General features: G+C 41.5%; 1 protein-coding gene across 4 annotated transcripts in view; it reads right to left on the bottom strand.

Annotated features, from left to right (window-relative positions):
- LOC106569194 (dipeptidyl aminopeptidase-like protein 6) overlaps positions 1–24,308 on the bottom strand; it is a 172,908-nt gene that overhangs the window by 56,355 nt on the left and 92,245 nt on the right. The window contains exon 1 of one of the 4 annotated variants that reach the window (XM_014140304.2): positions 15,643–15,789. The exons of the other annotated variants lie outside the window; for them this stretch is intronic. Within the exon in view, the coding sequence (XP_013995779.2) occupies positions 15,643–15,690 (48 nt within the window). The 5' untranslated portion in view covers positions 15,691–15,789. Of the gene's footprint in view, positions 1–15,642; positions 15,790–24,308 lie in introns of those variants that run through there. 4 annotated transcript variants of the gene reach the window in all.

The raw sequence follows: 24,308 nt of genomic DNA on the forward strand, positions 1-24,308 counted from the left end.
CTTGGAAGTCAGAGGGGCAGAAGCAGATTGGGGGTACTGTATCTCTGACAGGTGGATAGGGAACAGATACATATGGGGTTGAAGAAAATGATTGGAGAGTGGAGAGACTTGAAGTCATGGTTCTGAAACACAGGAGTAAACACTTGAACAGGTGACCATGCAGTTCCAGACAGGTTAGTCTGGTAGTCATCTGACACCTGATCTATCACTCAACTATCACATAGCCATAGCGATGGCCTGAGAGGGGTCAAGCCCTTCCCTGTGAGTGGGGGTAAACTTCCCCCCTGAAACGCCATCATCAATAAGTCATGGGTGTTAACTAGTGAGATTAACAATGCATGCCAGCCCAGCAGGGTATTGAGTTTACATATCAAATCAAATGTTATCTGTCACATGCTTTGTATACCACAGGTGTAGACTAACAGTGAAATGCTTACTTACGGGTCCTTTTCCAACAATGCAGAGAGAAAGATAAGCTAGGGCATCTGTCTGAGGCTATTCAGTGTGCCACCGGCACCGTCCGCTGCTCCATTTGGAAAAACTTGAACGCTTCTGTCCTCCTGCAGTCAATCAAGGTCTGAATAGGGCCAATTAAGTCTATTGTCTGAGGACAATGGGCACCAACTGCTCTTTGAATCAAATACCTGCTGTGGACATTATGATAAAGAGGTCAGTTCTGGAGGGTATAATATAAAGAGGTCAATTCTGGAGGGTATAATATTTATGTTGAAAGATGGGTAGGCCTACAAATTAAGGTGTACCCTTTCCATACAATATAGAGTACTGTACTCAGCCAAAGCAAAACATGTTTGATAACTTCAAAAAAGTGAAGGCACACATAGCCTAAACTACAGAAATCCTCACAACTTAGTGTTGATCAGTTGAGCGGAGTTCACTGAAATGACTCGTACAAGTGTCCTTTCACTGTGTTGAAATACAATGGTGAAATACATAAGAATAAAACAAGTGCATTGTGTTGTCCTCTTTTAGAATCCAGACAAAATCAATAAAATGATTTATACCTCAGCCTTTACTCCTTTCTGTGATTTATTGTTTTCTCTATCAGAAAGAAAGGAGGACAAAGGGTCTTTATTTGTATAGCATGTTCAATGGAACAAGACGTTATAACTCTGACACGTTTCGGCTGCATGGCATTCGTCAGTCTGTACAAAGACACATGAAGAGTGCCTTGGTCCTCCATTCTTTTTGATGACCAATTTACCCCTTTTACAAAAGCGCATTTTCTATCTACAAAGACCTAGTATTGTTTAACCTAGCAGCGCTTCCCTTCTTTTTTTCTATTTAATATCCATGTTCTCTCATGAGCTACACCTAGAGAACGTTCTGTTCTGCTACAGTGAACACTGTGGTAACCTCCTAAAATACCTTGCCATGGACAATTGGTGAGATTACTAACAATTCATACGTGTAGACTGTAAGAATCCATCACTGACAATGCCACACAGAAAAGTAATCAGAAAAAAAAAACAAATACAAAAAGACATGAGGAAATTAGTACTTCGCTTCCTTCTTTTGAGTGAAAAACTGAAAAACACTTCCTGAACACACAGAAACATAGTTTTAAGTATTTTTTTTAGGGTATCTGTACTTTACTTTACTATTTATATTTTTGACTACTTTTACTTCACTACATTCCTAAAGAAAATAATGGTTTCGTTGTTTTTTTTTCAAATATATTTTTCATCTCACTTTCCACCTACGATCTAAATATACTTTCCTGCAACCCGCCTCACCCAATGTGGTACGGATCTGCTATTTTTATACGTTATAACTAGAACCTCCATCAGAAGCTAGCCAGCTAACTAGCTACTAGCTAGTAGTCACTGTTAGCCACAGCTAGCAGTCTTCACCTTTAGCTCGGACACCAGCCAGCTTTAGCTCGGTCAATACCTGCCAGTCTGCACAGCGCGATATCAACCCAGAGCATATCGGACTGCTTTTCTCCACCACATCACCGGATTCCTGCCGCAAGCTCTGGGCCATTACACCGGATCATCGCAGCTAGCTAGCTGCAACCGAGGAGCTACTGCTGGCTAACGCCTCTGTCCCGAAGCAAGCACCAGTTAGCCTTTAGCTAGCCTCGAGCTAGGCCCATCTCCCGGCTAGCCGAAGAGGTATATCTGCTAATTCGTGGGCTACAATAACTCTTTTGCCAATTGGCCTGGACCCTTTATTGCAGACACGGAGCCCCGCTGATCCATCACCACTGGTCTGCCGACGTAATCGTCCGATGTGGTTTCAACAGGCTTTTCCGTTGAGATGTCGCCGAAGACACATCTGCTATCCCCGGCCCGCTAGCTTTCTGAATGCCGTGCCTCCCGCTCACAAGCATAGTAGCGACTACCGAACAGCTCCCTGACTCACCTATTGCTGCTCATTGACCCTACGATCACTCGGCTACACATGCCTCTCTCTAATGTCAATATGCCTTGTCTTCTGCTGTTTCAGTTAGTTATTGTTTTATTTCACTGTAGAGATCCTAGTCCAGCTCAACATGCCTTAGATAGCCCTTTTGTCACACACCCCACACACGGGGAGACCTCACCTAGCTTAACTGGTGTCTCCAGAGATACAAGCTCTCTCATCGTCACTCAATGCCGAAGTTTACCCCGACTGTACTCACATCCTATCATACCCTTGACTGTACATTTTGCCCTGAATCTATTCTACCATGCCCAGAAATCTGCTCCTTTTATTTTCTGTTCCCAACGCACTAGATGACCAGTTCTTATAGCCTTCCACCGTACCCTTAGCCTACTCCTCCTCTGTTCCTCTGGTGATGTAGAGGTTAACTTCTTGGTGACAGGGGGCAGTATTCAGAAATTCAGATGAATACGTGCCCAAATTAAACTGCCTGCTTCTCGGGCCCAGAAGGTAGGATATGCATATTAATAGTATATTTGGATAGAAGACACTCTGAAGTTTCTAAAACGGTTTGAATGATGTCTGTGAGTATAACAGAACTCATATGGCAGGCAAAAACCTGACAAAAAATCCAACCAGGAGGTGACTTGTAGTTCTTCTATCTAATCCCTGTTCAAACTACAGTGTCTGTGGGGTCATTTTGCACTTCCTAAGGCTTCCATTGGCTGTCAACAGCCTTTAGAAACTTGTTTCATCCGTCTACTGTTACTGGGCAGAGAATAGGAGCTCAGTCAATCAGTGGACTGCCTGGGGCCAGTGAGTTGTTTACTGCGCGGGCAGGTTGGCGCGCCTCTCCTTTTTCCTCTGTAATGAATATGCTATTGTCCGGTTGGAATATTATCAACATTTTATGACCCTAAGGATTGATTGTAAACATCGTTTGACATGTTTCTATGAATGGTAATGGAACTATTTGACTTTTCTTCTCTGGTTCGGCGCTCTCGCGTTATGCCTTTGGATTAGTGACCTGAACGCGCGAACAAAACTGAGGTATTTGGACATAAATATGGAGTATTTCGAACAAAAATAACATTTCTTATGGAAGTGGGAGTCCTGGGAGTGCGTTCCGACGAAGATCAGCAAAGGTAAGGGAAGATTTATAATACTAATTCTGAGTTTAGTTGACTCCAGAACTTGGCGGGTAACTGTATAGCTTGCTTTCATGGAGTACATAGCTCAGCTCACGGTGAGCTATTCAGACACCCGCCAAGTTCGGGGCAACCTAAACTCAGAATTAGTATTAGAAATATTCTCTTACCTTTGCTGATCTTCGTCAGAATGCACTCCCAGGACTGCTACTTCCACAAGAATTGTTGTTTTTGTTCGAAATAATCCATATTTATGTACAAATACCTGCGTTTTGTTCGTGCGTACAGATCACTTATCTAAAGGCATAACGCGCGAGCGCGGAACGAGAGACGAAAAGTCAAAATGTTCCATTACCGTACTTAGAAGCATGTCAAACGCTGTTTAAAATCAATTTTATGGTATTTTAACGTAAAATTGCGATAATATTCCAACCGGACAATAGCATATTCATTCAAGAAGAAAAAGAAGGAACGGCGTGCTCGCGTGACCGTGCATATCCAATCCCTTTGTTGCCAGGCAGACCACTCAGTAACTGAGCTCCTATTATCTGACCAGTGACAGGAAAATGCTCAAACCACTTTCTGAAGGCTTTAGACAGCCAATGGAAGCCTAGGAAGTGCAACGTCCCCCACAGACACCGTAGCTTCGATAGAGAATCAAAAGAAGAACTACAATTCTCAGACTTTTCACTTCCTGCTTGGATTTTCTCAGGTTTTTGCCTGCCATATGGAGTTCTGTTATACTCACAGACACCATTCAAACAGTTTTAGAAACTTCAGTGTTTTCTATCCAAATCTACTAATAATATGCATCTTCTAGTTTTTGGGCCAGAGTAGTAACCTGTTTAAATTGGGTACGTTTTTCATCCGGCCGTGAAAATACTGCCCCCTAGCCCAGACAGGTTAAGGAGAATCTTATCTTTAAAATGGTGTAAAATACTTGTATGTTTGAGAAATTTAAATTATGAGATTTTTTGGGGGAATTTGCCGCCCTGCTATTTCACTGGCTGTACCGCTAGCGTAACGCTAGCGTGCCACATTGCCCATACCAGTTAACCCAGGCCCTGTAGCCCTCAGCTTTACACCTATTCCCCAGGCACTCTCATTTGTTAACTTCTGTAAATGTAAAAGCCTTGGTTTCATGCATGTTAACATCAGAAGCCTCCTCCCTACATTTGTTTTATTCACTACTATAGCACACTCCGAACAACCCTGATGCCCTAGCTGTGTCTGAATCCTGGCTTAGGAAGACCACCAAAAACCCTGACATTTCCATCCCTAACTATAACATTTTCCAACAAGATAGAACTGCCAAAGGGGGAGGAGTTACAATCTACTGCAGAGATAGCCTGTCATACTATCCAGGTCTGTGCCCAAATAGTTCGAGCTTCTACTTTAAAAATCCTCCTTTCCAGAAATAAGTCTCTCACTACTGCCGCTTGTTACTGACCCCCTTCAGCCCCCAGCTGTGCCCTGAACACCATATGTGAATTGATTGCCCCCCATCTATCTTCAGAGTTCGTACTGTTAGGTGACCTAAACTGGGATATGCTTAGCACCCCGGCCGTCCTACAATCTAAGATAGATGCCCTCAATCTCACACAAATTATCAAGGAACCTACCAGGTACAACCCTAAATCTGTAAACAGGGTCCCGTGTGGCTCAGTTGGTACAGCATGGTGTTTGCAACGCCAAGGTTGTGGGTTCGATTCCCACGGGGGACCAGTACGAAAAAAAAGGGCAAAAAATGTATGAAATGTATGCACTCACTACTGCAAGTCGCTCTGGATAAGAGCGTCTGCTAAATGACTAAAATGTCAAATGTAAACATAGGCACCCTCATAGATATCATCCTGACCAACTTGCCCTCTAAATACACCTCTGCAGTCTTCAACCAGGATCTCAGCGATCACTACCTCATTGCCTGTGTCTGTAATGGGCCCGCGGTCAAACGACCACCCCTCATCACTGTCAAACGCTCCCTAAAACACTATGGCGAGCAGACCTTCCTAAATCGACATGGCCTGGGTATCCTGGAAGGATATTGACCTCATCCCATCAGTAGAGGATGCCTGGTTGTTCTTTCAAAGTGCATTCCTCAACATCTTAAATAAGCATGACCCATTAAAAAAATGAAGAACTAAGAACAGATATAGCCCTTGGTTCACTCCAGACTTGACCACCCTTGACCAGCACAAAACATCTTGTAGCATACTGCATTAGCATCGAATTGCCCCCGTGATATGCAACTTTTCAGGGAAGTCAGGAACCAATATACACAGTCAGTTAGGAAAGCTAAGGCTAGCTTTTGTAAACAGAAATTTGCATCCTGCAGCACTAATTCCAAAAAGTTTTGGGACACCGTAAAGCCCATGGAGAATAAGAGCATCTCCTCCCAGCTGCTCACTGCACTGAGGCTAGGAAACACTGTCACCACCGATAAATCTACAATAATCGAGAATTTCAATTAGCATTTTTCTACGGCTGGCCATGCATTCCACCTGGCTACCCCTACCCCTGCCAACAGCTCCGCACCCCCCGCAGCAACTTGCCCAAGCCCCCCCGCATCTCCTTCACCCAAATCCAGATAGCTGATGTTCTGAAAGAGCTGCAAAATCTGGATCCCTACAAATCAGCTGGGCTAGACAATCTGGACCCTCTCTTTCTAAAATTATCTGCCGAAATTGTTGCAACTCCTATTACTAGCCTGTTCAATCTGTCTTTCATATTGTCTGAGATCTATAAAGATTGGAAAGCTGCTGCGGTCATCCCCCTTTTCAAAGGGGGAGACACTCTAGACCCAAACTGTTATAGACCTATTTCCATCCTGCCCTGCCTTTCTAAAGTCAACAAACAGATCACCGACCATTTCGAATCCCACCATACTTACTCCACTCTGCAATCTGGTTTCCGAGCTGGCCATGGGTGCACCTCAGCCACACTCAAGGTCCTAAACTATATCATAACCGCCACCTCCAAACAAGTTTCAATGCCATACAACTCTCCTTCCGTGGACTCCAACTGCTCTTAAATGCTAGTAAAACTAAATGCATGGTCTTCAAACGATTGCTGCCCGCACCTGCCCGCCCGCCTAGCATCACTACTCTGGGCGGTTCTTTCTTAGAATATGTGGACAACTACAAATACCTAGGTGTCTGGTTAGACTGTAAACTCTCCTTCCAGACTCACATTAAGCATCTCCAATCCAAAATTAAATCTAGAATTGGCTTCCTATTTCGCAACAAAGCCACCTTCACCCATGCCGCCAAACATACCCTCGTAAAACTGACTATGCTACCGATCCTTGACTTCGGCGATGTCATTTAAAAAATAGCCTTCAACACTCTACTCAGCAAATTGGATGTAATCTATCACAGTGCCATCCGTTTTGTCACCAAAGCCCCATATACTACCCACCACTGCGACCTGTATGCTCTCGTTGGCTGGGCTTTATATTCGTCGCCAAACCCACTGGCTCCAGGTCATCTATAAGTCTTTGCTAGGTAAAGCACCGCCTTATCTCAGCTCACTGGTCACCATAGCTACACCCACCCATAGCACGAGCTCCAGCAGGTATATTTCACTGGTCATCCCCAAAGCTAACACACCCTCCTTTGGCTGCCTTTCCTTCCAGTTCTCTGCTGCCAATGACTGGAACGAATTGCAAAAATCACTGAAGCTGGAGACTTATATCTCCCTCACTAACTTTAAGCATCAGCTGTCAGAGCAGGTTACCGATCACTGTACCTGTACACAGCCCATCTGTAAATAGCACACCGAACTACCTCATCCCCATACTGTTATTTATTTATTTTGCTCTTTTTCACCCCAGTATCTCTAATTGCACATCATCATCATCTGCACATCTATCACTCCAGTGTTTAACTGCTAAATTGTAATTATTTCACCACTATGACCTATTTATTGCCTTACCTCCCTAATCTTACTACATTTGCACACACTGTACATAGATTTTTCTATTGTGTTACTGACTGTATGTTTGCTTATCCCATGTGTAACTCTGTGTTGTTGTTTTTGTCACACTGCTTTGCTTTATCTTGGCCAGGTTGCAGTTGCAAATGAGAACTTGTTCTTAACTGGCCTACCTGGTTAAATAAAGGTGAAATAAAAAAAATCTATATCTTTTTTTTAAATGTACTTTTTACTCCATACATTTTCTCTGACACCCAAAAGTACTCATTACATTTTGAATGGTAAGCAGGACAGGAAAGTGGTCAAATTCATGCACTTACAGTGGGTTGTGAAAGTATTCACCCACCTTGGCATTTTCCTTATTTTGTTTTAGTCTCATCTGACCAGAGTACCTTCTTCCATATGTTTGGGGAGTCTCCCACATGCCTTTTGGTGAACACCAAACGTGTTTGCTTATTTTTTCTTTAAGCAATGGCTTTTTTTGGCCACTCTTCCATAAAGCCCAGCTCTGTGGAGTGTACGGCTTAAAGTGGTCCTTTGGACAGATACTCCAATCTCCGCTGTGGAGCTTTGCAGCTCTTTCAGGGTTATCTTTGGTCTCTATGTTGCCTCTCTGATTAATGCCCTCCTTGCCTGGTCCGTAAGTTTTGGTTGGCAGCCCTCTCTTGGCAGCCCTCTCTTGAGCTAGAATAGAGGATAGATAAAATGGCAGTTTTCCTAAAATGGCCTTATAAATAAGAATGTACCAGTGCTTGAGCCTGCGTGTTGCTAGTAATGTCCACCAGAGAGCACTATAGAGATCACAATGGAGAGTTAGACATCTCTGATTGGTGACAAAACGAAGGGCTGTAAGATACAGAGTCAAGAGCCTTCAGTGTAGAAATTGAAACAAACTCCCAGATATTTGGACGTTTTGACTTTTTCTATTGAATGTCCTTCCAAGGTAATTACATGGTTTTCAGAGTGTTTAGTATTGGAAAATACCATGCATTTTGTTTTAGAGGAATTCCGAACGAGATTAAATCATACAAATTCTGTTAAATAACGATAAAAGCTGTTTGATTCTTTTCAAAAAGCTGAAGTCAAACTGCTGCCACCTGAATAGAGAACAGTGTCATCTACATAAAAATAATCTGTCTCAATAGTCTCCCATAGAGAATAAATAGAAGGGGACCTAAAATTGATCCTTGAGGCACACCCGAGCACAGGTAGTTCACAAACCACTCTAGAGCATGACCAGTAATCTGAATACACTCCAATCTCTGCACCAAGACAGTACCGACCACAGTGTCAAACGCCTTTGGCAAATCTATGAATACAGATATAAAATGCAGCTTCTTATCCAAAGCACAGTGAATATCATTCAAAACCTTCAAAGTTGAAGTGACAGTGCTGCGGCTAAACCTGAAATCTGATTGCATTCCACTCAAAATATTATTTTCCTGGAGGTAGACCTTAAGCTGCTTATTGTCTAGGGACTTCAATACCTTTGCCAGAACAGACTATTTAGATATGGGCCAATAGTTATTCAGTAGAGTGGGATCGCCTTCATTCAAATGAGGTAGGACAAATGCTGATTTCCCCAACTTAGAGATTTAATTACATTCTAGGGTGAGGTTAAAGATGCATGTTAAAGGGGGGGGGGCAATGTTTGCTCAGAGGTAACTATGTAATACACAGCTTGGCTGTTTGAGCATAACTGAAAGTTTATTGATTTGCTGGATGAACTTTCTAAAAGCTTATTACTATGTTTGGGGGACTAGAATAACAGACAGAGAGGAATCTAGCATGCTTTCTATGGAATGTATAATAATCAAGATCAATAAATAAATCCTCTAGGTAATTCATCTTTGCAAATGTGTAGGAAGCAACACACTTCTCAATGAGCGTTGGGGGATAAAGATGTTATAAGGCATCACCTTGATGTACTTGAGAAGAGGTAACAATTAATACGTTTTGGAGGGCTCACACATTATAGTCTTATCAGATAATAAAAGGTAAAGAGAAATCTCGCGGCTTAAAAGTGAGGCCACTGATAACACCACTGAGTGCCACTGGTAACACCACTGAGTGCCACTGGTAACACCACTGAGTGCCACTGGTAGCACCACTGAGTGCCACTGATAACACCACTGAGTGCAACTGGTAACACCACTGAGTGCCACTGATAACACCATTGAGTGCCACTGATAACACCAGAATGTCGTCTCAAGAACTTCAACTGGACTAAAAGGTATTTTGCATCATCTAAAGAGTCAGACAGGGCCAGTGAATTGTAAAGAATAAGGAGAAAGAGAAGACTGACATTTAGGCTTTTGTTCGGAGCTACACTAGGCTACACTACGCCAAACATTAGGAACATCTTCCTAATAGTTGCACCACCCCTTTTGCCCTCAGAACCACCTCAATTTGTCAGGGCATGGACTCTAAAATGTGTCGAAAGCGATCCACAGGGATGATGTCCCATGTTGACTCCAATGCTCCCACAGTTGTGTCAAGTTGGCTGGATGTCCTTTGGGTGGTGGACCATTCATGATACACACAGGAAACTGTTTAGCATGAAAAAAAACAGCAGAGCTGCAGTTCTTGACACAAACCGGTACACCTGACACCTAACATACCCCGTTCAAAGGCACTTAAATATTGTCTTGCCCATTCACCCTCAGACATGTCTCAATTGTCTCATGGCATAAACATCTTTCTTTAACCTGTCTCCTACCCTTCAGCCATACGGATTGAAGTGGATTTAACAAGAAACATCAATTAAGGGGTCATAGTTTTCACCTGTATTCAACTGGTCAGTCTATGTCATGGAAAGAGCAGGTTTTCTAAATATTTTGTATACTCAGTGTACGCATCAATTTGTTGTTTGGTCTTTTTGGAGCAGACCTTTAATTGTTTGGGACCAAACATGAATACATCTTCTACTACAAATTTTAATGTGATTGAAAATCTAAGACGACAATAATGACCTTTGTGAAGAGAAAGATGAGTGACTCTTCAACGTGTACCGGAAACCTTAAATCTGGAATCCACATTAGGGGAAACAGTGCTACGGTTGGCCCCGGTACATTTGTTATTGTTTTTTTTATGAAACGGGAGGAGCATTCAACAATGTGTAAAAAAAAATACATATTCAGCTGTTCTATTGCGCATGTGCAATGATTTCAAAAGGAACAACTAATATTGTTTCAAGTAATTTCTTTGTTGTAATATCGCAAACGGACGTGGCAGTTTCACCATTACTGACTCCAGCTTTAAAGGGAGGCAGCAGTGCTACATTGCATCTTCAGGGGTAACTTTACCTCTCTAACTTCATATACTATTATTTTTCAAATGAAAGCCCCTGTGAAAACTGCCAGACAAGACTGCATTCTTCCCAACATCAAAACAGATTGATATATGGCAGGAAGTTGATAATCAAAAGCTTAGGAGTGTATGGGACAGAACTTGAGGGTAGAATTAATGAACAGTAAACCTGAGGAGTGGTTCTGAGCCACTTTAGGGTAACATAAGGGCTCAGCTGGGTTATTATCAGGTTCTAAAAAGGACACCTTACTATAAAATCATTATTTTGTTATGTTACAGCCTTATTCTAAAATGGATTAAATTGTTTTTTCCCCTCATCAATCTACACACAATACCCCATAATGATAAACAAAAGCAGGTTTGTCAATTTTTTTCTCTCGAATTTATAAAAAAAATAAAATAAATGAAATATCACATTTGCATAAGTATTCAAACACTTTACTTATTACTTTGTTGAAGCACCTTTGGCAGCGATTACAGCCTCGAGTCTTCTTGGGTATGATGCTACAAGCTTGGCACACCTGTATTTGTGGAGTTTTTCCCATTCTTCTCTGCAGATCCTCTCAAGCTCTGTCAGGTTGGATGGGGAGTGTCACTGCACAGCTATTTTCAGGTCTCTCCAGAGATGTTCGATCGGGTTCAAGTCTAGGCTTTGGCTGGGCCACTCAAGGACATTCAGAGACTTGTCCCAAAGCCACTCATTCGTTGTCTTGGTTGTGTGCTTAGGGTCGTTGTCCTGTTGAAAGGTGAACCTTCGCCCCAGTCTGAGGTCCTGAACACTCTGGAGCAGGTTTTCATCAAGGATCTCTCTGTACTTTAATTCGTTCATCTTTCCCTCGATCCTGACTAGTCTCTGCCGCTGAAAAACATCTCCAGAGCATGATGCTGTCACCACCATGCTTCACCGTAGGGATGGTGCCTGGTTTCCTCCAGACATGATGTTTGGCATTCAGGCCAAAGAGTTCAATCTTGGTTGCATCAGACCAGATAATCTTGTTTCTCATGGTCTGAGAGTCCTTTCGGTGCCTTTAGGCAAACTCCAAGCGGGTTGTCATGTGCCTTTTACTGAGGAGTGGTTTCCGTCTGGACACTCTACCATAAAGGCCTGATTGGTGGAGTGCTTCAGAGATGTTTGTCTCTCTGGAAGGTTCTTCCATCTCCACAGAGGAACTCTGGAGCTCTGTCAGAGTGACCATCAGGTTCTTGGTCACCTCCCTGACCAAGGCCCTCCTCTCACGATTGCTCAGTTTGGCCGGGCAGCCAGCTCTAGGAAGAGTCTTGGTGGTTCCAAACGTCTTCCATTTAAGAATGATGGAGGCCACTGTGTTTCTAAATACCTGTTTTTGCTTTGTCGTTATGGGATATTGTGTTTAGATTGATGTATTTTTTATCCATTTTAGAATAAGGCTGTAACGTAACAAAATGTGGAAAAAGTCAATGGGTCTGAATACTTTCCGAATGCACTGTAATGAGAAGGTTATCCTTGCCCAACCACCTGCACAGGCCAACAGACAGAAGGCACAGACAGAAGGCACTGAGACAGGCAGCTATCATATTTTGGCTAAAGGTTAGCTAACTTCACCATAGAAGTCTGGCATAGACCAGGACAATGCCAAATTGTAAGAATGATTTCTGCGACGCAACACAATAATTACCAATATTTCCATCCAAAAACAAGAGAGGGTGTTGTTTGAAGACAAGGTAGCATGGTTTCAGAGGAGAGTGAGTGGGAGGTAGAAATACGCTCTATGCCTCTGCATCCGCAAAGGTAGATGAGCAATATATCAGATGAGAATAGCAACTGTATGTGTGGCCAGTAGAAAGGGCTAACACACTGCACACACACACATGTATCTGTGTGTGTGTGTGCGCGCGCGCGCGTGTGTGTGTGCTCATTCTCTGGTATGATTTCAGAAACAGAAATGCACCTAGCACCAGTGATAACTAGCTAGCTACTATTTAGTATTGATGGGAATATTGGCGGTTAGCTGTGCAGCACAGAGCTGACATGGCTAGCCAGTGAAGAATTGAGATGTGTCTCTAGTCTATCACCCTTACCCCATCAACTGCCTTTAAATGATTCAAATGTACAGTACCATCTAGATTTCAGACCTTACAGTGTTTGAAGAAGTTACGAGAGAGAGAAGAGAAAAAGACAGCAATGTTATCTAGCGGAACAAAGACACATCTATAGAGTTGAATAACAAAGAGCTGCAGACAGTTTTAGAATGGGTGGCAAGTAATAAGCTAGTCCTAAATATATCAACAACAAAAAGCATTGCATTTGGGACAAATCATTTGCTAACCCTGAAACCTCAAGTAAATCTTGTAATGAATAATGTGGCAATTAAGCAGCTAAAGTAGACTAAACTGCTTGGTGTAACCCTAGATTGAAAACTGACATGGTCAAAACATATTGATGCAAAGGAAGCTAAGATGGGGAGAGGTCTGTCTGTGATAAAGCACTGATCTGAAGTCCTACAGGCCCTTGTTTTATCACACTTGGACTACTACCCAGTTATATGGTCAAGTGCCACAAAGGACATAGGCAAATGACATTTGTCCCAGAACAGAGCAGCACCGCTGGCCTTTAATACTGGCTCAAAGTAGGAGAGATTGACTCCATCACTACTTGTCTTTGTGAGAGGTATTGAGGTGTTGAATGCACCAAACTGTCTGTTTAAACAGCTAACACACAGCCCAGACACCCATACATACCCCACAAAACATGCCACAAGCTGTCTCTTCACAGTTCCCATATCCAGAACAGATGCTGGAAAACGCATACAGCCATACTACATACAGCCATGACCACATGGAACTCTCTTCCACATCAAGTAACTCAAATTTAAAAAACAAACGCGGATACACAGAACGCAGATACACACACGCATACGCACACACACTAACATATGCACTCTCCACACACACACACAGCAATATTGTAGTATTGTAGTGTTGTAGTGTAATATAGTAATAATGTCTTGTATGATGTATTGTTTTATTTATTATGTAGGCTGTTGTGTTTTGATGTAATTGTTTTAATCCTGCCTTGGCAGCAGCTAATGAGGATCCTAATAAATACTAAATAGCCTATTATTTATTTGTAAAGTCTAATCCTTTTTAAGCTTGCTGAATATTCTAGTTGAGAATGCAAATAGCCAGTACGATGCAAGCTTGGAGTATTCATTAGAACAGGAGAAAACTATCACCCTGACAACAGACTTTGACCTTTGTCTTGAGTCTTGATTACCGGAATGTTCAGCGAGTGTTGGGCACAACCTCTGAAGAGATAGATACAGTACATCTAGAGACTACCCACACTGGCTGATCTTTGAAGGATCCAGCACAAATCGAAAGACTATTAGCAAGATGTTCCCTTGACTTCCAATTTGCATACCGGCAGCTACAGAGAAACAGAGTTTATTGTGTCAAACACTTATTTAGTTCAGATATTATTTGACTTTTGGTTAAGTCTACGATACAGAAACTCACAAGAATGTTGAAAAGAAGTTCAATTAACACGATCTGATGGGAAATTGGGGACGTATGTACTGTATGTACTGTATGTACTGTAGACTAATGTCCAGACAGACAGAATTTCATCCCTTCATCAATCAAACACTCATACTGAAATGTGATTGTGTTCATGAGATGTTCAGCTGAACCTACTCAGCACACATGTTAATCCCATCCAGGAACATATTATCAGTGCCGACACATTACGGAAATATCCATATCAAAACTACCCAGAGGTCTTGTCTTAAAACCTAAATCAGAATCACTGCTAGCTAGCCAGAGCCGTCTGCACAGTCTTCACCTGAACAAATAGGCAAAATCACAGGCTTCGTCATGCACTTGAGGGGGTGTTGCTTACTAGTGCATATGCGTCACACACATTTTTTTTATAGCAGCCCAGGTGGGAAATTGGAAGAAAAAAATGTATATTGCATTGCCATCTACAAGGGCTGTATATTACATTTTAATTAGAACAATTTAACCAGATTTAACTCGCAAGATGGTCTTTAAGGTCACACAGAACGATTGCCATTGGTCCTGAAGCATTTTCACACTGATATCCTGTTGTCTATAAGCAACAAATCAATGATGGTTCTTTATTGACCTTGACAAGTATACAATATACAGGACGCTCACTCATATTTTCGACATTAAAAACCCATCAAATATTCAAACAGAAGTTCCAAAGTTTTGCCTATATACACAATGACTCTGCCATGAGTCATGGCCCTTACTCACCCACCACCAACAAAAACCCTCAAGCTATACATAAATGTCTAATTTGTCTACAATGCTCCATGCAAATGTTAACTGATGAGGATGTTGCATGTCTTAAAAGTGAACATTGGCATCAATGACCAGCAATATATTAACATCAGGTTGGGTAAGATTGTGTTTCTTTTTTGTCCTTTTATTTTACAGAAATTAGAAAAGCTTCAAAAAGTATTCTCATGGCATTGTATACAACTCAACATGCAGACTACTGTGAGAAAAGAGAAAAACATGTATGCACTCACTACTGTAAGCTGCTGTGGATAAGAGCATCTGCTAAATGACTAAAATGTCAACTGTAAAGACAGACGAAAGCTTGAATAGCTCCCGATGTCTGCATGACAAGATATTCGCTAATGTTAAGTGAAATAAATACAGCTATTAAGCTATATAGTGTCTGTCAGTGAGCAGCGAAAAGGATCAGATCCAGCCCTCACTGTCACAGCAAACATCTGTAGATTATCCTGACCATGTCTTGAATAAACGGTGCAGTTTCTTAAAATGTATTTTAAATAGTTTATTAACATATTTGTCTACGATTTATGAATAACCCATACACTAGTAAAACATTCCATACCTGCTCTTCTTGCTTTTGAGTCGCATTTGGCTCCTTGGGAGTAGTCATGATAACTAACTACACAGCGTAGAGATCACAGCTGTCAAGTCCTGAACAGACAGGTGCGGAGTGCTGCGAACCGTACCGTGCTTTACATTTCAATGCAGAGAGAGAGCGAGAGAGAGAGAAAGGAAGAGAGAGAAAAGAGAGAGAGAAAAGAGAGAGAGCGCTCAACTTCACACCAATCCCCGAGATGTCACACGGACGGACGCCTTTTCTTGTTTTGACAACGAGTATAATTTGGTAAAGCAATCATCGCTGCAGCTGACTGCATATGGCACTGGCAGTCGCTTCAGCACAGAGAAAGTGACATTTGGTGGGTGGTTGAGCAATTCAGCTTTCACCATTATTATTATCACCATCATCATCACATCTGATATTCAACCAGTTCTCTGACCACTTCTGCACCAGTGTTGCTGCAGATGACTGTTGAAACTTGACCCCAAAAAGTGTAATAAAAATGCATTTCCAATATTCTCCTACAGTAATAACATGGTAGATCAAACGTGAAGGTAAAAGTGAAATAGTTAGGCTAAAAAATATACAGTGTTGTCAGTCAGATTTCTTAGGTGATCTTTTCTTTTACTTGATGAATAATTCAATATTTTGCACTGAACTAAAGATTCATCCACACTGCAACTATGCAAGGTGTTCTCCAAATGAGGCAACTATGCAAATAGGGTTGAAATTGAAAGAAAGAATTACAAACATGCATCAAAATAGAAAAAAAATATACTACACACCTACAAAACTTAGAAACATCATCAATGCACTTTCTTTAAAAAAGTTATACATTTGTCTGTCTTAAAACCTCTCATTTCTTTTCTGTAACACAATTAAGCCTAACTAATTAGACAATCCTTACATTTTGATCACATTGACATTGTTAATTAATGTTGGCACTGTTCCTACTCCTCTCCTGCTTTTCTCCCTCCTAACGCTTACAGGTCTTGCTCAAGGCTAATTCATGTTGAACCACGTTTTGCCCTCTATATTGTCCTGGAGTCCCTGTGCCTCCGCGGTACCCATGGGAGCACACGGTTCTGTCCTTCAACCACAGAGCCTAATTTTAGAAGTCTGCCAATCCAGCCCTCTCCTCCTCCCCACTGCACAATGAGCTGTGAGGACTGAGGAGCCTTCGGCTCTGAGACCTGATGTGTCTACCTATTCAGCTCACTTTGAGCAGCCGGCACCCCAGCCTTATTGCCAGCAATGGCGCGTATGGACACACGCTCACATAGAAACATGGGTCTGCATTGCTGGGGAAGGTGATTCAAGTTTCAAGAATGAGAATGTGAGTTCTTACATGATCTTTGTTATTAGTGTTTATGCTTTTCAGGTTCTCCTCTATTCATTACTGGAAAAACTTGAAAACGTCTCTGCACACTTCTAGTCAGATCCACATTTATTTTAATAGTAGCTACTGTAAGCTTTCAGCTTGCTCTGATGAAGGTCGACTGACTGAAAGCTTAGATACTATTAAAATAAATGAGGATCTTACTGGAAGTGCGCAGAGACTTTTTCCTGTTTCTCCTGTTTGGCATTTTATCTCCAGCACCTTCAATAATGGGTTTTGGGTGTGCAGTAGATTCAGCCTATTATCCTCATTTAAAGTTTCTCCAGTTCCTCATGCAATCATTACAACTATAGATTATGAGCCACTGCTGCTGCATAATTTGGTAAGCAGCAAGTTTATAAGATTGGAGCTCTTGACTTTTTCTCCTCACTTTATAAACTAACAATGATGTAGTCCGGTGGTCTGGTAAATAACATTGTGTGCTGATTTAATTGATAACCATCTACTCTATCTGCAGGTTGAGGGAGCACATATCCTCACCTCTTGAGAGAGATGCTGAAGGTAAGCGCAGCGGACACATCAATTACTGTCTCGAAAACGTCATCCTAGGCAACAGAAAACTATGATAATGAAACTATTTCGGTGTGTCCTCTTCAGACAAACAGCTCTCCCAAAAAATAACGAGGCAGACATGCCAGAACGTCACGATTCGAAACAAAATTGTGCAGGCAAAACCTTTGCAGTGGTTTGAGTTAAGGTAGTTGATGCAAACTAGCCACTTGCGAAATGCACTCATTAAAAATAACCTCTGAGATCGCCATCTTGCTAGCTACTATTTTTATTTTTCTAGGAAATAAGGTAGTGACACAAGCATTGACATAGTCTCTCTATGCGTAAAGAGTTTGTCCTTGAAACCAGACCCTAGTCACTGTTGCCTAGCGACAAAGAGATAACAGCAAACATACAGGTCATTTAGTCTAGTTAATATGGCCTCCAGTGGGGTTACTGCTGCACTCTGATTGGCCAAGATACATTTTTGTGATTCTGACCATTGACCAAGGTATTCTTGATGATGATTCAATGATCTGGTGGTCCCTTTGTTGAAGCCCCTATTCAGAGGAAGGCCAGAGAGTAATCTACTCACAGTGACAGGTCTAACAAATGGGGGGTTCGTTTTGGGCACCATTATCATTTCTCCTTGTTATTTATGAGTTATGCAGACAAAGACCATTGGTCTCTAAAAATAGAGGAGCCTTGAATGGATTACACCTCTCAAATCAATCAATAAACACCTGTTTACTCTTCAAGACCACAGAGAACAAACGTAATAATTGTAATGATGTTTGTACTAATTAGTAAGCAGTGTAGGCATCTCCTCCCATATGCATACATGGCAATATAATTTAATAAGTATAATTTATATATGAAATACTCACAATAAACACCCACAATTACTACCATTCTACAGAGCATTCATCTACAGTAAGTCGAGTCTCTGAAAAGAAAGTGTGGCCATGCAGCCCCTTAAGAAGTGATGTTACATAATACTACTCCCACATGTAGTATAAATAGTTCCCATTCCTTCCCTTCAGACACTCTGTTTTTACGGGGCTGCCTGCATCTCACGCACTCTGTAAACTCCATAGAGATACCGTATCTCTATGCCAGTATACACTTTGTTTAAAAGGAGATCTTACAGATGTAGGTAGGATCTTAATGTGAGCCAGTTTGCTACAGCAGGAAATAGTCCTGCGGCAACATGAAATGTGAATTATTATATGGATTATAATTAAAACAGACATTTTTGTAGGGGTTGATCCATTTTTCGTAAAGGAAAATCAAGTCTGAAATTTCAATGTGGAAATTACAAACTTCAGAAGACTTTTTAAACCTCAAATACACTACAAGTTAAACATTTCTGGCATTGCAGGAAAGTTCTCCTTAAAAGGGTGATCATATTAAGGCCAGGCACCTCAGGCTAAAATGATTGCTTTGCATCTACTTATAAATTTGGGGATTTATTGGTATTTTGGTCCATTAATATTAGTATTTTGAAAAGTAAAAAAGTTCATGAAAATATATATTAATGCATCCTGAGCTCTCCTTTAACCTCTCATTTTACAATGCACTAGAGGATAAGATCCCTCGGCTTAGACCTGTGTAGTTTGACGGCCCTCCATTGTTACATGGCCTCCCACTTATCTTTATCTTTCTTGTTTCTTTTAACTTTTATGCCCTTAATCGGGTATATAGAGCCCATTTCAGTGTTGTCTGCATCTTAAAGGCAGTCAACATTTCATGAATTGTAACCACTTAAAATGGAAATACATTCATAATTTCAAAGCTCACACGTCATGTAAATGCACATTTCATAGAGAATGTTCCAACCTGGACTATATGTGGTAACTTACTTTGAAGAGATGGTGATTGGGTCTAAATAGATGTTTGGCAGTCTAAATTCAGTGTACTGCCATTTTCTGAAAGTCAAACTCTTTTCACACCCCAGCTATTTTTTCCCAGCCTCAGAAGCATATTTATCCACAATCTGCTATGTATAAATCTGGTCCTGGAGTGTCTTAACAAAATAAAATATTTAAGCTAATTCTAAAAATCTGCCAGAAAAAAATGGATTTGTGTGAAATAAAAATAGGCACATATTTAATGATATCACATCATTTGCATATTTTAACAATATTTCAGAAACATTTTAATACAAAAAAGTATCATATTTGTGTCCACATTCAACTGGTAAAAGTTGATTGTGATATGATTAAGGGGGGGAAAAAATACCTATTAGGGTGTGATGCCTGGCCTTAAGATGATACATCTGTAGTAGTTCAGCCTACATGCCTGCTTATTTGTATTAAACTGATGCTATTCTCACGATCATGAAAAGCCTATACCCTATTACTGTAGAGGTCAGAGCCAATCTCAGCAGAGTGACCGCCCTCTTGCACTAGTCATCTGTGGAGAAATGGTAAACTCACCCCTCTAGAGAGTAGAGTAGAGCTGGGAACATACGCCTGGCTCAGTGATGGAAGCTTGAAATAGGAACAAACCAATATTGGTACATTGTCTCATATAGAGGAGATGACTAGAGGAATATCTGTAGGCTATGTGTGGGTATGTGATACCTACACTTATAAACAGGAACCAGTGATGGGCAGCAGTTTTCAGAACCAACTGTGGACAGCTCCATTGACAGATTTCAGCACCACATGAGATGGACAGCTTCACTGGCAGATTTCAGCACCACATGAGACGGACAGCAAATGGACAGACGTTCACATTTAATTGGAGAAATCTAACAATGGTGGTTCAGTGGCGGCCAGGGGAGTCTTTTGTAGCCGTTTGAAAATGAAAATACCATTAGGCATTTAAGCATGCATACACACTGACTGTCTGAAGTGATATTTTAGATGATTTATTTCTATTCCTTTTTCCTCTCCGTCCAAGGACACAAACATAGCAGTGGTCTTAGCACTAGAACCTTCCCTTTGTGTTGACCATCATGTCAGTCAATGATCCGTCAGTCCACAGTGCTGCCCCGGCCTGTATGCTAGCTCCCTCCAGTGATCACCAAGGGAAGCCACACCCCTGTATGTTGGTCAACACCATTCACTTCAACAACCCTATGACAACTCAATTTACATTGTGAAGATACTGTACATTACCACTCAGTCATTACCCAGGCAGTTTTTGCTATTGATGTAGAAACTAAGACACACTATAGTAATATCCCATAAATAGCAGGATTATAGTGTCTAGACTGGTGGTACAGTCCAAAGGGTATCTGTCTTATACAATCCAGGTTACAGACAACAACCACTTTGAACCAACTATGTCCAAAAACACTATGCAATTTCTGTGGCTAAAACAATGTTAAGAGCTATCTCTCAAGAAAGATTAGACACCTATTGGCCTGTATGTTCATGGTGTGTCTACTCGTACTCATGGCCAAAATAATCGCTGCATAAAGAACTCACCAACTCACTGCACAACTTCAGTCCACTCATGTAACACACTGTGTGCCTTCAAGATCTACTCATGTTAGACTCTGTGGATCAATGAGGTAGTTGTGAGGGGTCTCAAGGTTCCCATACTGTGGCTACAGGATGGAACAACGTGTTCCCAGGGTAACCACCAGACCAAGCCAGCTGTCCGACCAATCCAGCCAGAGTCCATAGTCTGTCATGCCCCCTTTGCCCTCTGGCATCACTCCAGTTGGCCGTCGCTGACCGCCCCCGACCGACCTTCCCTGACTGTTTGGGTTTTCACACCATGCACTTACACTTTCCAATTGGCAGCACACAACACCTGCCTGAGCTGCCTCTCTGTTGCGATTTACCATAGCACTGAGCAAGCCCTCCATAGCTCTTCTGTTCTACACCTTGGCAGAGGCTGTAAAGTCAGAGAGAAGGTTAAACTAGCTAGATGGGGGAGTAGCGGCGTAGTTTGTCACAGTTCATCTGTATTCTAAAAGGTTGTCCATTCAGTTCTGTAAAAACATGTGGTTCCATCTGTCATGTAATAATGATAGCGAGAGAGAAGTTTGGAAAAGAGTATGAATAAGGTCGTTTTTCATCGCCCAGTCATTACAGAGGGGTAATTAACAAGTCTAGGGCTCCTTCATCAACCTCATTATCTCCCTTTTACCATGAGGGGCGTTTCACAGGGAAATCATTAATTTGTCTGTCTCTTATACGCACACTCAGATACGTGTGCACGCACACACAGTGAGCAGAGACCACACACACACACACACACACACACACACACACACACACACACACACACACACACACGGCAGTGTTAATATCCAATGGTCATCTTAATAAGAAGACTTTCATTGCTATCATTAACCTTTTGGCTAATTTCATGGCTTTTTGTACGGTAGGCCTATATGAGTTTGATGTCAGAGTCCCTTCAGTTACAAAGGAACTTTTCAAAGCGTGCGTGTGTGTTCAGTTGTGGAGTGAAAAGTGTTTGTCTGATGATTGCAGCTTTACACTGTAAACAGTGGTATCTGCTTACCCATGTGTGTTCTCTAGTCCCATGGTAAATCAACACAGGCTTGGAGCCAGCCTGCATCATGTTTACTTATGTTATGACTCCACTGATGTCTTCTTCGTCTCATGCTTCTCTCATATCCTCATATCTAGTGTGGGGAAAACCAGGAGTAGACATGTTGTGCCATCTCTTCCATCTCTGTCATGAATATTTAATCAAAGCAACTTTTGTGGAATAGTTTAGTGACAAACAAAAAATTACCCAAAAGGACCTCTTAGTAACTTACTGCAATTTGTCTTCAGGCAGACTATTAACCAAAACAGTTCAATCATATCGAAGGCAATAAAATTCTTAAAAACTCATGACAAATCATGGCAGAAGAAACAGCAGTACATCACTGTGACTTTTATGTCGAGTGTGTTAAAGACATGAAGAGGTTCTCCAAATAACAAGAACAAGTATTTCGGAAGCAAAATACCAAGAATTCCTGTTCAGCAGGGTGAAACGTTACAAAACGATCAGATAGAAATGTACTGTGTAGAACAGATAAGTTTGTCTTTCAGGTAGAATAGACATTATGTCAGCTCTATTCCTTACATTTCTACCTGCAACATTGATACGATAGCCTTCGCAGCAAATCTGTATCCACAGGTTAACAGTTTGCAAAATATCTGCAACGTTCACCTGAATAAATCCACCCCTGATTCACACCCTCTGCATCATGACTCGTGAATATGCTGTTATGGTGACATAAAACAGATTTATGAGCCTCATCAACTTTATTCATCCCCATTAACTGCTTACAAAGGAGTCAAACAAAAAAGTCAAAGGACCTTTAAAAATCAAAGCTATTTATTGGCAAGTAGTTACCATGGTAATCTAGCATGGCGTGAGCACAAGAACAGCAATAAAATATGAATGAATAGTAACAGGGGGCTTTGCAGAAGCAGGTCAAGGACTTAATACATTATCTACAGCAGAAAAAAAACATAGCACGCCAAATCTGACAATGACCATAGGAGTTGGCAAGCCTGCACAAACAAATCTCGGATCAGGCTAGAAGAATGTACAGAACTTCAGGAATAAGATGACATCCAAATAAGACTCAAGGAGGAGAAAGTTCTTGATCAATCTAAAGATACAATTTAACAGAGCCTGGTTCGTGCCGTGTGAAAGGGGAAAGGAAGCTAAATATATCCTGGGGCAGAGTCAAGGGCATGACGAGGAATACATCCATACAAAATCTCCTCAGTAATTACTGTTCAAGGAGAGGAAGGAAGAAGGATAACCACAGAAACAAAACGTAGGATATGCATGGAATAAAGGAGAATCCGGTGTAGGCCAATTCAACTGTGTAGACTAAGAATGATATTTATATCAGATTTAATCCTTTAAAAAAAATCCTTATCTAACTATGTGTTACGTTTTGAAAGCCTCTCTCACTGTCATCCTCAGTTCTCTCAATTGGTAATACAGTTTCTCTTCTCTACAGACCAAACTAAAACATATGTCCAGGAGTGGTGGGTCACATGGTTTTTAAAAACTCCTGGATAAACTCCTGGCCTTGGGGATGATGAAATCCCTGTCAAACTGCATCAACCTGGTAGTTGTTCATATGAATTACATTTTAAAGAAGGACTAGGGGGGGGCTTCCTATAATCCTGTGCAGGGTCCCCAACAACCAGATGTTCCGGTTTTCAGGGGAAATGGAAAGAGAGCCTGTGACGCAACTTCCTCTTTTGGACGTTAACCTGGTGACACTTGGTTGAACAGTGCAGAAGAGAACCTCCGACTGTTTTTTCCCCTTCTCGTCAAGACCAGTACGTAGGGGATCTAGTGTAGTTTAAGGCGTTTCTTTTACACCTGCTACATGAGGTTACCTATACACAGACACAGAAAAAGCAACATGATTGGACAATAAAACTCACAGGGCTGAGCTTGCTTTATGCAGGCTTGCATCATGTAGTCCTGCCCTATGCAACTGTAGGCCTAATTAAGCATTAACTCACAGTCTATGTCAGCTATTGTGTTTATTGATTCATTCCAGTTAATCATTTTGAATTGAAAAAGTCTAGGTAGCCTAGTCAGCCCAAGTTTGAATATAAACCAAATGATCCCATTCACATCTTCTCACAAACAAATGGGCTATAAATATACAACCTTACCGCTTTGTTTACCCTGGCCAGCCCAGAGGAACAGGGTGCATAGTTGGCTAGACTATGCAGCTGCTGTTGTTAGTAGCCTATAGTTGATCAGACTGAAAAATAGTCTAATTTCCATGGAATACAGCATGTCAGATCGCTAATGTTGAGGTGTATAC

The sequence above is a fragment of the Salmo salar genome, chromosome ssa14, assembly GCF_905237065.1.
Source record: "Salmo salar chromosome ssa14, Ssal_v3.1, whole genome shotgun sequence".
Taxonomy (NCBI): domain Eukaryota; kingdom Metazoa; phylum Chordata; class Actinopteri; order Salmoniformes; family Salmonidae; genus Salmo; species Salmo salar.